Source organism: Siphateles boraxobius, unplaced genomic scaffold (assembly GCF_051911475.1).
Source record: "Siphateles boraxobius isolate OS27281-9 unplaced genomic scaffold, OSU_SipBor_1 66, whole genome shotgun sequence".
Lineage (NCBI taxonomy): Eukaryota > Metazoa > Chordata > Actinopteri > Cypriniformes > Leuciscidae > Siphateles > Siphateles boraxobius.
In genome coordinates this window covers 32,435,001-32,452,233 of record NW_027509193.1, presented here as the reverse complement: position 1 = coordinate 32,452,233, position 17,233 = coordinate 32,435,001, and the positions used below count along the sequence as shown (strand labels likewise).

The 17,233-nt window shown below is 37.8% G+C and overlaps 1 protein-coding gene across 1 annotated transcript in view; it reads right to left on the bottom strand.

Moving 5' to 3' along the window:
• Positions 1–4,150: 4,150 nt before the first annotated feature.
• LOC143722444 (uncharacterized) overlaps positions 4,151–17,233 on the bottom strand; it is a 79,401-nt gene continuing 66,318 nt past the window's right edge. Inside the window, exons 4-12 of the mRNA XM_077213845.1 lie at positions 11,908–12,363; positions 10,524–10,781; positions 10,170–10,424; positions 9,840–10,082; positions 9,407–9,664; positions 6,584–6,898; positions 6,253–6,501; positions 6,076–6,159; positions 4,151–5,778 (exon numbers count right to left, since the gene is read on the bottom strand). Coding sequence (XP_077069960.1) covers positions 5,712–5,778; positions 6,076–6,159; positions 6,253–6,501; positions 6,584–6,898; positions 9,407–9,664; positions 9,840–10,082; positions 10,170–10,424; positions 10,524–10,781; positions 11,908–12,363 — 2,185 coding nt within the window. The 3' untranslated portion in view covers positions 4,151–5,711. The remainder of the gene's footprint in view (positions 5,779–6,075; positions 6,160–6,252; positions 6,502–6,583; positions 6,899–9,406; positions 9,665–9,839; positions 10,083–10,169; positions 10,425–10,523; positions 10,782–11,907; positions 12,364–17,233) is intronic.

The following is a 17,233-nucleotide window of genomic DNA, read 5'->3' as shown; positions in this document are numbered from 1 at the left end:
CCTGCGGCTGGACACCCCAGTGTTCTCCATATGTCTCCTTCGGGTCATATGTGTATTCTCTAAGTCCCCCCCCCTCTGGGTTGGCAGTAATTGCATATTTCCCCTAAACTTTGGGATATGCTCCCCAGTGTACCTTGGTATTCCTGTGCTAAATAGGAGTCCTTCGTCCGTGCCAGTCTCACGACAGGGATCTCAGATTTATGCAGGGCACTGGAAGACAGCTGAGAAGGTGGCGTGATTAGACTGGTAACCCCATTCGTCGTCATCCGACGTAACTCGGAGTGACAACGAAAGGGAACGTCTCGGTTACGTATGTAACCCTCATTCCCTGAGTAGGGAACGGAGACGTTACGTCTGCCTGCCACTTTCCGCTGTACCGCGGGGATCGCCTGAGCTCAGTCTTGGCTCCTCAGCGAAGAAACATATCTGCCTGTTGCTGGCGTCCTCCTTTTATACCCACGAGGTGGGGCGGAGTTACGTCATGCAAATTCCGCAGACCCATGGCATTTCTTTGCCATTGGCTCGTTTTGTAATACTCGAAGTTGATAGGCTTTCTAAGCGAAACCCCATTCGTCGTCATCTGACGTAACGTCTCCGTTCCCTACTCAGGGAACGAGGGTTACATACGTAACCGAGACGTTTATCTTCATAATATTTCATCCAAATGTAATAACTCACTTGCATGGTGTGAAATCAAAAAATATATAATGTTATATCTCTTTCATAGTTCAGGAGACATTAATGAATCATATAATCTTTGTCTCAGACATTTCTCCTAAAACACCTAAGATCATTCAGGAGATATTGTGCTAAAAACGGCAGACTTTGGGAGCACAATTTAAGACATTATTCAGATTTATTTTTTTAATGAATCGATATGTGTGAGATTATTGGGGTCCTTCTTCTGGATTAAAAAAATCTGAAAAGCAAGAGACTTCAGAAAATATCTACATTTGCTAGATATTAAAGATATTTACTTTCCTACCATGAAATAAGATAAAATAAACAAACAAACAAATAATTCAAAAAGGCAACACTGTACAGGATTATCTAACACAGGAAACCTTCATTTATCTTTATCATGCAAAATAAGAAAAATCATATACATTCTTAAGACAACACACAGGGACCTCATGAACCTCATTAAAAGTGGCAATCAACATACATTATAATGTAAAAAGATAAACTCTGAAAATCACTCAACAAGAAACTAACAGTAACAACAATGACAACAACAACAACAATTTGCTGGCTTAAACAAAGCCAGTAAAGAGTAAAAGGATCATATGAAAGTAACCACATCATTTATTCATGCAGAAATGCATGCTGGGAACTCTTAACAAATCTGCAGAAATGTTCAGACTCTCTGCTGAGCTGGTTGGAACGACATTTGTGCAATATGTATCCTAGTATCTGTGACCCAAAAAACAATGATCTCTGCCTTGGTTTCAAGCATGAACCTCATAGAGCCCATAGTTGCGCTCAAATGGTGTTTTTTATTTATTTAAATTGTGATAGAAAAAAATACTGAACTAGTAAGTGAGCAGTTGTAAGTCAAACCCTAACGACAAACACTCGAAACTTCAAAAATACACATAAACCTTGCACTGTAAAAAATGTTTGTAATTTTAACGGTAAAAAACTGTAAAAAAGCAATGGAAAATACATGTTAAGTGCTTAACAGTATCTACCTTACAATATACAGTGAAAAACTGTAATAGCTCTCACGGGACATTTCATGTATTGATGTATTGATATTGATAAGTTTTGATTGATGGCTCCCATCATACACTGCACTGCACTACACAAAACCTGTTCAAATTCTCTCTGATTTTCTTGACATAACTAACGTGTCGTATAAAAACAGAGTTATAGCAGCCAGAGATAAACTAATGTTACTAGTCAAGGGTCAAGAGCCCAACTAAAGAAAACACAGATCACCATCATGATGACTACAAACTTTATAAATTTGTCAACATCTAAACCTCTGTTAATTCTCAAACAGAACTGTAGATGTATGACAGAAATAAAGTAAATTTGGATAGTAATAAGTGGAGCTGGTAATGCTGTTTGTGGAACTGTTTAATCCTCCTCTGATGAGATGCGATCTTCAGAGATTTAATGTTTTTTATCTTCAGTTGATCTTAGGCTGTGGCTGAAGTCAGTTGTAGTTCTTGTGTTTCTGCTCGTTGTTTCTGTTTTTTCTGTTCTTGTTGTTTCTCTAAATTGACATTGCCAAAATTCCCTGCGTGACACTTCACATTTGATTTTATTTCATTTAAATAATTATGTTTTTTCTTAGTTTTTGTTATCAGTTATGTACATTTGGGGTTTATATTACATTATATATTGTTTAATGAATATTAATGGCATTATTTTGGAGTCATGTGTGTGTCACTGTGATGGTGTTTTGTATTTGTGTGTATGACACTGCACCTTCTTTATATTAACATGTGCCTCAGCTTGTGGAAAATATATGGTGGTAAACTTTGAATGATCATGTAGTTTTCTTTTTTACCACCTGTCTTATTATGGTGGTTACCAGTATATTACAAAGGTATCAAACAGATTTTAATACTTTAGTGAAATTGAATGATAACGTTTATCGGTTTATGAAATATAAGGGTTGTCCTGTGAAAACTAAAAGGTTACCACTGTATGTTACTCCTGATGGTTTTTTCCGTAATTGTTACTCTAAAGTAAGGATCCTACCATATTTTTTACGGTAAAATACTGGCAACCACAGCTGCTGGTGTTTTACCGTAAATTTCACTGGGAAGTAGTAACTACTTTCAGTTTTTTCACATGTATAAGAATGTCAGAGTGCCACACAATCCTTTTCCACATACACATACTCAAGAAAACCCAGAATACGAGAAGCCAGTTTGTGCTGAGACACCTGCTGGTCTCTTAAAGTAAATGAAGGTTGTAGAAGACTTTAAAAACAAGCCCAAAGACGCTCAAAGTGGAGAAACTGAATAATTCATTGAAGAGCCAGTCAGGACTCTCTGCTTCTCCAAGAGCTAAAGACAAGACTCCAAACAAATGATGCTTGAACAAACCAACAAAACCACCAGAGAAACGTTTTGGAATTGACAAAAGATTAACAACTTTATTTACTGCATTTAATTTGGATTAACTACATATGTGTTTTACAACTTTCAATATTAGTTAAAGGTTAAAAGTCTGAAGATGAGAGACGTAACTGCTTAAAGCATTCACAACATCATTTTTAAACACACTGTCTTTTGCTTTTTCAGTCACACACACAGCAACAGCACTGTCTAAATGATGTTGTGAATGACAGCATTGTCTCACACTCAGCTGGAAAATACATAATATAGAGTTTGTTCACACTTCAAATTTAAAATTGCAGCTATGGACGTCAAAAAAACATCAAAAACATGGTGAGATTCAAACTGAACATGCTCTTTATGACCTTAGAATGTGTATGATTTAGAGAAAGCTTCTCAATATTTTGTGATTTTCATGAATGCAAAAGTACTTTGTTGGCGCTGAAGACCAATATCTTGTACACGAAGACAGATAAAATGAGTTCAAATGATGAAAGTTATTTCATAAAATGGCTAATAGACATTTTGAATTATTCTTATAATGAAATGAGACTTTAAATCTACAGACTATGAAGTGCAGAAATATTAAACAACGTTTCTCTCCTCAAAACAAACCTCAGTGAAGCGTAATATATTAGTGAACACGTATGGAAGACACTTCAACAGCTGCTCATCTCTTTCTCAAAGATGTTGAGATGTTTTATGTTCTGTAAGCTCTCAGTCGCCCTACTAAGATTCCCCATACAGACACATTCAACAACTGAAAAACACTGAGATTGTTTTGGAGCCGTTGTTCCAGCATGTCTGTGGAAATGGAATCGTCATGGCAACAGCTATGATCATCATAAACTCTGAAGAGGAAAATACAAGTGCCCTTATCGTCTCCCCTAATGTGCATCTCGCTCAGATCGTCCTCTTGTTTCTCTACCGTAGAATATTGCTCAAAAGAACTGCTAAAATCTGATAAAGTTCAGTAGCTTTAAATTCAGAAAAACTTTAATATAAGTTTAGCACAATATTATGTTTCAAAATGAATGTATGCTGGATATGACAAAAGGCAGGAAAAAAGAAAGGAATAAGGAAAAAGGCAGATTTTATTTCAATCAGTAACAGGTTATTACCGTATCCACAGAAATAACGTAATAAATGTAATAAATACAACAGGATTGAATGGACAAAATACACCTGAAAACCGGTCAAGTAACAGTGGGACACCTTGAAAACGTCCTGTTAACATTTGTAATACATTATATCTAAACTGTCTCAGTACCATAACATTCAGGTAGAGCTATAAGATATAAAAACTAAATCAAGTTTTACTCGCCTAACTGACCAATCATTTCAGTCGGAGGAACGAGGAAAGTGTGTTTTCCTGAGTATAACGTCTCTCTTGTATTCAGTCTGCAGTAAACACTAGAAGTTCAGGCAGTCAAACAGTTTCTCCTCTTCTTCATGATGAAGGGATGAAGATCAGGTAATCAATGGTGTAAATGCATTACTGTATGTTCTTCAGTTTGGATGTTTTCATTATTAATGAGAGATTAAACACAATGGTTGAGGGTTCGATTCTCAATAGTGGCAGGCAACGACTGAGATGCCCTTGAGCGAGGTACCTTAGTGTGTGTGTGTGTGTGTGTGTGTGTGTGTGTGTGTGTGTGTGTTTTCACTACTCACTGCTCCTAATGTGTGTGCACTAATTTGGATGTGTTAAACACAGAGGAATTCTGAGCATGGGTTACCAAACTGGGCCTTCCCGTCACTACACTTTCCTTTCACTTTCACTTTCACTTTAACAAATCATTGCTGCCCTCTACTGGAAATGCATTGAAATTGAAACGGAAAAGTATAAATATCGAAAGCATCCACAAAAACATTATGGCAGTATTTAAACATGCAAATCGCTCTTTTTGTGAAGTGTGTAATTCTACAAACAGTTCTGCAAAAATAATAAAATCATTTATTTTTGCATTTCTTCATTAATTTGTTTGTCAAGACAAAAGGGAAAAAATATTAATATTAACAAACCAAAACTTACTAAAATAGACCAGCAATTAATTTTAGGTTTTGATACATGACATAACAAACTTGAAGCCTTTACATCTCGCCTGAATTAAACATGAGAAAGCCTATATAGAAAAAACACTGGATTGCAAGACTTTGCTGAAATATTTAATCCTGTTTTTGTTTTAAACGATTCCAGTTAGCATATTTACTTTAGAAGCCATACAAATACTAGAACTAAAATAAAATAAAAACTAAAACTGTCACTAAAACACTAAAACTAAATTATAGTGAAAACTAAACTAAATTGAAAATAGAAATAAAAACTAAATTCAAAACTATAACCCTGCATGACAAATAATATAAAGGGATGGAAAAGAGGAAAGACAGTTTATAGATGGATTTTGCATTTTACAAAAGAGTTAATGCAACAGAAATCCACTGTTGATTATGACTGAAGATGATGATGGTGAAACATGAATATAGTTTACAATCTTCTGCTAGTTTCATCTCTGGGACTCTGATGGCCGATTCTTCAAAAGTCTTCACACCTGTTATCTTTTCATGAGCCTCATCTCTCTAGATCTGCATTGGTTGTTTCTCCTGCTTGTTGATTCCAGAGAGAGTTTATTATCATCACCAGATCTCAAATCGTGGGTCAGTGAGGAAGAGCTTTCTGGATTCAATTCTGTTGTTAAAGAGCCTAAAGATACAAACACACATTGATATTAGAAACAGCAGCTGAAACAAACACACCATCATGAACAGAAATCAGATTTGTAGACGTAAATTGTTCCAATTTTTTAATTTCTTTTTAATGGATGATAAATTGTAGTAGATAGCAAAGGAAAAGCAGTAACAAAATGCCATTGAATCAAAGAGAAAGCACTTCAACTCGGTTATACTCAATTATATTTCTGAACCTCATGTTTGTTGCTATAAGACTTCAGCTCAAATAACTTTAGAAGGGAATGTGATTCTGTGACGTTCAGACACACACCTTACTGTCTTTATGTTACTGTTGCGACAGACGATACTGTAGATTCTCTGAGCCCCAGTGTCAGTGATGCTATTGCCACTAAAACTGCAAATCAAACAAACAAATCAGACAAAATGCAAAAATATTACATTATACTACAGATTATACTTCATACTTCTTTGTCTCTCAGTCACTCACTCAATGTGTTGTGCTTTGTGGAGGTTTGTGAGCAGCAGATCCAGGCTGGGATCAGTGAGACGGCACTGACTCAGATCCAGTTCAGTCAGTCCTTCAGAATATTCCAGAATCAGCGCCAGACCTCGACAGACCTGCGGCTCCAGATGAGTCTGACTGAGGTCCAGCTCGTCACCCAGAGCTCGAGAAAGAGACGCAGCTTCCTCACGACTCACACGAGCCAGAAACTGAAGCAGCAGAGATTTATCACAGCTGAAACACACAGAGAAAGAGATGTATTTTTATTATATTTCTGTCTGTCTGTGTATGAATGTAATCTGTTTATGTTTCTCACCAGAGTTTAACAGCGTGTAACACTGAGAACAGCCGGTCCATTCCAGCTGTGTTAATCTCACAGTCCTGTAGAATCAACTGTGTGTTTGTGTGTGTGTGTGTGTGAGCTCTCTGAATGACTGTGGTCATCACACGGCAGTCCTCAGTGGTCAGATGTAGAGTGTGTGAGTGTGTGATTGTTGTCAGATCCAGAGCAGAACGGCAGGAGAAGTCCAGGTTGTGTTTCAGGACGGAGAGCAGAACTGAGGAAAACTCCTGCTGGACATCAGAGACACTGCAGCAGTGAAGCATCTTCAGTAACAGCAGCCTGTCAACACTGAACACACACACACACATCATTAACACTGAACACACACACATCATCAACACTGAACACACACACACCATCAACACTGAACACACACACACACATCATTAACACTGAACACACACACATCATCAACACTGAACACACACACACCATCAACACTGAACACACACACACACACGGCCACACGTACACACGCACGCACGCACACACACGCACGCACGCACACACACACACATCATCAACACTGAACACACACACATCATCAACACTGAACATACACACACCATCAACACTGAACAAACACACAGACCCACGCACACACGCACACACGTACACACGTACACACGCACACACGCACGCACACACACATCATCAACACTGAACACACACACATCATTAACACTGAACACACACACACCATCAACACTGAACACACACGCACACACACACGCACCCACGCACGCACGCACACGCACACACACACACACACACACATCATCAACACTGAACACACACATCATCATCATCAACACTGAACACACACACAGACACACACATCATCATCATCAACACTGAACACACACGCACACACACACGCACACACGTACACACGCACACACGCACGCACACGCACACACACACACACACCATCAACACTGAACACACACACACCATCAACACTGAACACACGCACACACGCACACATGCACACACGCACGCACACGCACAAGCACACACACACACACACATCAACACTGAACACACACACATCATTAACACTGAACACACACACACTATCAACACTGAACACACACGCACACACGCACGCACACGCACGCACACACACACACAACATCAACACTGAACACACACACATCATCATCAACACTGAACACACACACACACACACACACACACACACGCACGCACGCACATGCACACACACACACACACACACACACACACACACACACACACACACACACACACACACACATCATCAACACTGAACACACACACATCTTCATCATCAGCACTGAGCACACACACACACACACACACACACACCATCATCATCGACACTGAACACACACACACCATTAACAATTAACACACATCATCAACTTTTAACACACACACAGACACGTCATCATCACTGAACACACATCATCAACACTGAACACACATCAACAACACTGAACACACACACACACACACACACACACACACACACACACACACACACACACACACACACACACACACACACACACACCACACACACACACACACATCATTAACACTGAACACACACAAACACATCATCAACACTGAACACAGACAAACACATCATGAACACTGAACACAGACAAACACATCATCAACACTGAGCACACACAAACACATCATCAACACTGAGCACAGACAAACACATCATCAACACTGAGCACACACAAACACATCAACACTGAACACACACAAACACATCATCAACACTGAGCACACACACACACACATCATCAACACTGAACACACACAAACACATCATCAACACTGAACACACACACACACACACACAAACACATCATCAACACTGAGCACACACAAACACATCATCAACACTGAACACACACAAACACATCATCAACATTGAACACACACACACACACACACACACACACACACACACACACACTTTGTGGGGACATTTCACAGGCGTAATGGTTTTTATACTGGACAAACTGTATATTCTATCCCCTTACACTGCCCCATCCCTAAACCTGCCCGTCACAGGAGACATTCTGCATTTTTACATTTTTAATAAACACTGCATAATATGTTTTTAAAGCCGTTTGAAATATGAGGACTCAAGAAATGTCCTCATTAATCACGTTCAAGTTGTAATACCAGTGTAATACCCATGTCATTATACACATTTGTGTCCTCACAAATCACAAAAACAAACACACACACACACACACACACACACACACACACACACACACACGGATCATCAGTACCAGCTGAGAGTCACAGTATCTTAAAACACTGTATGGATGGGAATGATTTTATTAATTCCCCCCCCCCTATAAAATACAACTAACAAAATAATTTGTCTTTAACTAGTTGCAAAATAACGCAAGCCTTCCATAAGGCTTTTATATAAAATAGAATCTGTTGAATGAAACAAACAGGCCGAGAGAAAGAGGAGAAAGAGAGAAATAAGGAGTTTCTCAAATGAAAGGCTGCATATCTCGACTTTCACGTCATACAACACTGTCCAATTCAGTTTGCAGGATCTTTGGAAAGCAGCCTTTGAGACCATGGATGATTGCCATTTAGTTCTACATTAAGTCAAAAAAGATAAAGTATATATATAGTTTTATTTTCTTCAAAAAATATATTTTTACTATCAGATATACTAGACTGCAGTGTTTAATGCTTCAGAAGAAGTGGTGAAGGAGGAACGCAGCCTTCGCATTGAGAAGCATCTCCAGAGTAAAGCAGCGAGACCTGATGTGGGACACGTGTCTGAAGAGAGGCACGATGCTCTCCAGCTCCTCCTCTGGTATGGAGGTCCACAGCAGGTCGAGTGAAACTGCAGTGCAGTGCTGCAGAGTGAAGCGCAGCGCCGCACAGTGGACAGAGTCCAGATCTCTGCTCTGCAAGCTGATGTAGTTCTTCACTGAACTCAACAGACTGAACACAAACCCAACAGAGCCGCTCTCGTAGATCTCTCTGATTACAGACAGCAGGAAGAGAGAGCTCATCCTGCACACACACACACACATCACCATGATTAACGATTGATCTTTTTTATCACTTCTTTTTCAGATCGAGATGTTATATGAAAAAATAAAACCTTTAAATTTTGCCATTCATTTAGAGGTTTTATATCATTTCTAAAGAAGTTTTTGAGATAGAAATAATTTATTGAATAGCTTACCGTTTAAACTGAATCCTGTTCAGAAATGGCAGAATTTCTCTGACGTTGCACTGAATGTTGCTCTTCCTGAAGTCCACAGATATTTGTTGAATTCTGTGCTGCAGGAAATAGTGAAGCTCTTCCCAGCTCAAGGAACAGGAAGTCAGATCTCCGCCCACTTTCTGCAGGAAGTGCTGAGTCAGTTCCTCTTCCTGAGCTTCATAGACACATTCAACCAGCTTCTGGAGACTCTCTTTAGATGGTCTACACACACAGAATTAACTGATTTATCTCTATGCCATGATAAATATAAGGTCAAACACTGCTGAGATGTGTCTTATAGTCTTATACCTGAGAATCACTGGGGCCGGGTGACACAGCAGGACAGATAGAGAAACAGACGCCATCTTGCATTCAGTCAGGTTCAAACACTGGACAGTCCAGAGTCTCAGAAAAATGGCCAAACTGCTCAGGACTCTGGACCACTTCCTCTCTGACAGCGGTTTACCATTCAGATCAAGTGTGAGTTCATGAACAGTGACGGGAGTTTGAACCCTCATTGACCTCAACACCTGCACTATTCTCAGCACCATATAACCACTCAGCCTGAAAAAACAATACACACTGTAAATATTAGCAAATCTCAATTCAGGAAAATTAATCAAGATCAACATTTGAAATGGTTATTTATAATGCTGTCTGTACCTGAGTGTGTGTATGTGTGTGATGTGTCTGAAGAGAAGCCGTGTTCCTCTTATAGAGATGGCTTTAGGTTTTAGAGAGAGGTTGAGTCTGTCAGAAGAGAAACGTAAGACTCTTCCCACAGACCTGCAGGTTTTACTGGGTAAACTTCCTTCCAGACGGACGGAGGAGCCAAGAACCTCCAACAGTGAAGTCTCCAGCTCTGGATCCTCTCTGAGCTGAACCACTTTAACTAAAGTTAACAAACACCGCTCAGAACAGCTGGAAAATACAATAAATACTTGATCAAAATGACTAGATGAATTAATATGACTCATTACAATTGGAAAAAGAAATTAACAATGCATTGTATTTCATGTGTAAAAAATCCAAAGACTCTTATAGGGCCAGTTCACACAGAACATGTTTTTCCATCCACTGTGCAACTTGTCCATTGTTTTTCAATTTAATCATGCGCTAGACGGACGTGTTTGAAAGGTGTGCTCGCGTCTCGCACAGGACCGTTTTAGGATCACATGATTTGGGGGGAATTTTGAAAAAATACCTGATGTTAGTTGGTCACACTTGATTAAATTTATGATTTACTCTCTTGTTTTTCTTTTCTTTTTTTTTTGCAAATTCAGAATGATTCACTTTGATTTCTAATGAAATTGTATTAAATACTAGATAAAATGCATTTTTTGCAGTTTTTTTAATACCTTCTTTGTCTTTTTAATACTTTCTATGAAAAATAAACTACTTGGTATTGTTTATTGCATGAAAAGTAATTTGAGAGGAACTTTAAATATATGTACAGGTCAAGTCACATGATGTTTGTTTACATATAGACCACAAGACATAATAATAACTGAATTTACACAAAAGATCCAGTTCATATGTGTTGTTTCCTGAATGATCAAAAGCTGCAAACATTCACTGATGCTCAAGGCAACACAACACAGAGCCGTTGGGTGTAAACCTTTGAAAAGGAGGATTGGATCATCCTTATTTATTTTAAGATCTTATTCTAAACTTCACTAAACTTTAGTACTGCTACAACTTTACTTTTTTAATAAAGCTACATAAAATACTTGCGTATTTCCAGATGACAAAATAAGAAAAATTTACCCCCAATCATACTGTGTAAATATTTACACCCCCCTGCATTTTAATGCATTGTGTTTCCTTCTGGAGCGTCAGTAAATGTTTTCAGTATATAAATTAGTCCTTCAACTAATAGGCTTCCATGCAACAAAGAGTGCAAAAAATGTATCAAATTTTAGAGCTGAGCATAACTGAGCAAAACGATTCCATATTTTACTAGAATAGTTACATATTTTAACTTTTTTAAAATTTATTTTCTAGATTTTTCATGGCCCAAATCACAATTTGTTGTAGATTCTCTCACCTCAGCTGTGAGATGTAGGACAGACACTGAAGGAAACTCTTCATTTCACTCTCTTCCTCTGAACATCCTCTCAGCTCTACTGGTTTCTTCTCTGTCTGGAGTTTCAGCACTTCCAGGAGGACGGAGGTCTTTCTCTGTGAGAGATCTATGATCCAGACATCAGGTAACTGGAAAACTGACTGTAATGCTGGAAGGAAACTCCTGCCTGTTTGAGTCTCATAGTTCTTCACATGTGAGCAAAGATCCAGCAGGAAATCACACTGATAATAAGGATTATAATAACCCCTCTCTTGATGAAAAGGGAAGGTTTTGTAACTGCACACAGACGACAGCAGAGTAGAGAATCTTGTTCCTGTAACTGTGACATTTTCATCTGCAGCAACACTGAGATTCAGCAGGAATTTTACAGCAGACTTCTTCATTTCTTCATTACCATAAATATCATCAAACCTAAACCTGATAAAATACAGAGAAAGATCCCGTTAATTTATGACAACATACAGTACAGCATTTATAATTCAACTATATAGTACACAAAAACAAATATTCTAATAAGAAACATAAAAACAACATTAATAAAAGAGGACAGAATAGTGTCATTTATTAAACTTTTTTCCAAGGTCTAGTCATCCCAGAATGTATATGATATATTCCTGTGTGTATGAATGTCCTCAGCTTATATTAGCCTATAGTTACAACTTTAAGTACAACTGTAAGTGCTTATAGTCCAGTGTAAGAATGTTTCTCTGCTTTAATATATGCCAGCCATAACTTTCTTGGTATTGAAATATTCCTCTCGTTACGCCTTAATTAACGATGTTTAGTGTGTTACAATAAAATGTGTAACTTATGTAACAAAGTTAGATGTTATGGGAAGGAGGCGGGAACGGCGAACATTAAACACATTTTAATATCAAAAATAAAACAAATACAAAATGAAAGTAAAAGACAGCAGCCCCTCACAGACGACTGCTGTCGCATATAACAAAACAAACACAAAACCAGTCCAGGCCTGTCCTCTCTCCATCTCCACTGTCGTCGCTCCCCCGTGAGAGATACGAGATTTGGTCGTTATTTTTGTTATTTTAGTATTTTTGAAAGAAAATGTTTTAGTTCTGAAACCCAACCCATAGTGTGTGTGTGTGTTGTGTGTGTGTGTAATTTGAAAAACAACAAATTACATATTTTACTTCAAAATTCTGAGTAAATTAAGACGCATAGGGATTTTAAACGTTCAAACATTTATACATTTGTTTGCCACAAAAAGCAAGGAAAGTTGTCTATTTTCTTTGAATAAAACTTACTAAGTAGTAATTTTAAGTGAAAGGTGAGATGATTCATGCCTTTTTTTAAATTCTGTCCACACCAATACTTTGACACCAGTGTTTTAGGCGTCTGTCTTTTAGGTTTGATGCAGAAAACTGACGTTGTGTTTTATGTCATTGTGTGGTACCGAGTGGCACCCCAAATACTGGGATGTGTAGGCTCACTGGCTTTAGATGGTGGAGGTGGAAAAGACGGTTACCAGAGCTCAATTGTTCCAAAAATAGAATAAAGTTTATTTATATTTTAACTCAGAAGTCAAGAAAACAAAATAATCAAAAATAAATCAAAATAGCACAATGCTTCTAGCTTTTCAACGATAGTACAGCAAACCCTTTGTACATAACCTCACCGCAAGCTAGTACTCACTCTCCCTCTTCCTAATGCAGAATGAGACCCTCTTAAATAGGCCAGAGCATTAAGCCAAATTGGCCCATTCAGGACCAATTGGACCATACCAACAATCAGAGTATTACCTTTAGCCTAAGGCCATAAATAAGCTATAAGTTAAGTAGAAAATAAACATTACATGAAAATAAAATAGTATCATCATATCACTATCATTTTATACAACATTTACACCACCTATTCACACCACCCATATACATACAAAACATTATTACAAACAAACACCCCTGTGACCAATGCTCTGCACCCTCTGCCCTTTGACAAGGATAAATACTGCCCCTACATCGTCGCGCGCATCCGCATAGGAGCAGTCAAACCGGACCGGGATGCAGGAAAAGCGTGAGTCGTAATATGTTTGAATTCACTAGGATTTTAGCCAGAAACAGGGAGTAAATGGGACATGAACTAGTGGGTACCGCACTACATGTCATGGAGGTGGTAAAGTAGGAAGTTATAAGCAGTGACAAATTAGTTTTGAGTGTTGTGAATGAAATCGCGGACTAACCGCGCTATAACAAATCAACGCGAATGAGTTAAAGGGTTAGTTCACCCAAAAATGAAAATCAAGTCATTAATTACTCACCCCCATGCTGTACCAACCCCGTAAGACCTTCGTTCATCTTCGGAACACAAATGAAGATATTTTTGATTAAATCTGAGAGGTGGATCACTGTTACATAGGCTGCCAGAGGGAATGAAACTTGACGGCCCAGAAAGTCATTAAAGAACATGTTTAAATATTCCATGTGCCTACAGTGGCTCAACTATAAGTTTATCAAGCGACGAGAATACTTTTTTTCTGAAAAAAAAAAAACATAAATAACGACTTTATTCGACTACTCCTTTTCTTCCTTGTGGGCCTGAGACGAGAGTTCAAGAGATTTCCACGACGCGTGCGCGAGAACTGAACAAGAAGTATTAGAAAAAGAACGTCCTCTTCTCAGTTCTCGCGCATGCGTCGTGGAAATCTCTTGAACTCTCGTCTCAGGCCCACAAGGAAGAAAAGGAATAGTCGAATAAAGTCGTTATTTATGTTTTTTTTTTCGGAAAAAAAGTATTCTCGTCGCTTGATAAACTTATAGTTGAGCCACTGTAGGCACATGGAATATTTAAACATGTTCTTTAATGACTTTCTGGGCCGTCAAGTTTCATTCCCTCTGGCAGCCTATGTAGCAGTGATCCACCTCTCAGATTTAATCAAAAATATCTTCATTTGTGTTCCGAAGATGAACGAAGGTCTTACGGGGTTGGTACAGCATGGGGGTGAGTAATTAATGACTTAATTTTCATTTTTGGGTGAACTAACCCTTTAATGGCGCCTAGCCTCGCGCCAGCCTTCTCTTTAAACACAACCCCATTCACAGTCAATGCGGGAGTGCGTAACAGTGAGAAGTGAGGTTCACTTTCTCACAGTCATAATATTTTGTTCTCCTTTTTTTTTTTTATGAAAACATGCTGTTTTTGTTCTCATCAACAGAATACCAAAATGTTTTAGCATATCGTAAATTTCAATAGTTAGCTAGCAAATGCAAGTGAACTGTTTATTACTGTGATAATTGACAGTTATATCATGTTAAACAAGCTCAGTCACATCAATTTGAATTCTGTACCCGAAACTTAGGAATCAACATGTGTCCCTTGTGGTTGAAATGTATGTTTGTCAAAAGAAAAAAAGGTTCAGTCATTTATTTAGAAAGTTTCTGATTTACAGTGCCAAACTGACTGGTCAGTGACTGTCAAATATGTTTTACGGCGGTTATATCACACCCCAGATCAATCTTATGACATTTGTTGAATCCTGGGTATCTGCTCCTTCAGTCTGTTGGGGGAAACTGTTGCTGATTGTATTTTTCTTTGATTGTTGGGGGTGAAATTCACCCAAGCAGGTTTTACGTAATGTTGACACCCTGAGTGTCAAAATCTTTGTTGTTTGATCAATAGTGTAGCCTATATGTTAACTGAGTCTGAATATTTGAGTCAAGACAATCAGGAATACCATTACCCCTACACCACACTGGCTATATTCATTACAATAACGTGTGTGTGTGTGTGTGTGTGTGTGTGTGTGTGTGTGTGTGTGTGTGTGTGTGTGTGTGTGTGTGTGTGTGTGTGTTGCAAAACAACAAATTACACATTTTACTTCAAAATTCTGAGTAAAATAGGACGCATAGGGATTTTAAACGTTCAAACATTTATACATTTGTTTGCCACAAAAAGCAAGGAAAGCTGTCTATTTTCTTTAAATAAAACTTTTACTTCATTTTATTATTTAAAACAGACTGATGACCAGCATCTTTTATTAGTACTGTAGCTGAGCAGTTTCCTCACATGAGTAAAACACAATTTTCACTTAGAAAACGTTTTAAATGAATGACTGAACCATTTTTTCTTTTCACAAACCTACATTTCAAATCATACCTTAGGTGTCTATTATCATCCTATCCCATTCTATCAAAGCGACACAATATATAGTTCGGCAACATATTTTGTCAGGGGTATTTTGTCACACAGCTGTGATGCAAAGTTTCACACTCTTGAATCATTTCAAACATAATCTTTATACAGGAGTTACTGTATATGTGTGTCCAAAACACCTGTACAATTCAAAAGACCAAATCAGTAAGAAAAGAGGGCACAGCATACACTGAAAAGTAACATTTATAATAAATACACAAAATCCATTCGTGAGCAATTGTGAAAGTTTGTAAATGTTGTTTTGTAAGTGATGTTTTTATCACTCCACTAGTGTTATTCGTCTTATTCAGATAGCACTATTTAGTTTGTTGGACTCTTCTTTGAGAACTGTCAACATTCAGTGTTTAAAGGAATAAATGCAAATTAAGAATTGATAGTCTTTCAGCTTGAGAGTGTTTGACTAAATTGATATTTCTTTTAGTGCAACTTTACAGCTATCTATGATTTCGGATTACACAAAGCATCAACACGAAAAGTAAGTTTTGCTGTTTTACACTTAATCTGTTACAACTGAATCACATCTGACTATTGCACTGAGAGCTGCACATTCATTAAGTTGGCTTGTGAAAGCCAACTTACTGAAATCCTATTTAAACTTATTATTAAGTTGGCTTGTGAAAGCCAACTTACTGAAATCCTATTTAAACTTATTATTAAGTTGGCTTGTGAAAGCCAACTTACTGAAATCCTATTTAAACTTATTATTAAGTTGGCTTGTGAAAGCCAACTTACTGAAATCCTATTTAAACTTATTATTAAGTTGGCTTGTGAAAGCCAACTTACTGAAATCCTATTTAAACTTATTATTATTCTTTTTCTTCTTCTTTTTCTTAACCAAAATTTTCTGACTGCTACTCCTCCTAGAGCTTTAACTCTACAAACTCCAAACTCGGGTCAGACCTTCAGACTGTTCTGACTTAGTGTGCTATATCTTTTCAGACTGATTTGACTTTCAGATTTCTTAAAAATTAATATTAAAAATCATAAAAATCCCATTGACTTTCATTGCAACAGTTCAAATTGAGCCAAGGCTACGGTGGCCCAGCAGTGTACAACACAAAAACTCAAATCTAAACTCCCTGAAGCCCAAGACTCAATTAAACTACCATTCTATATGTAC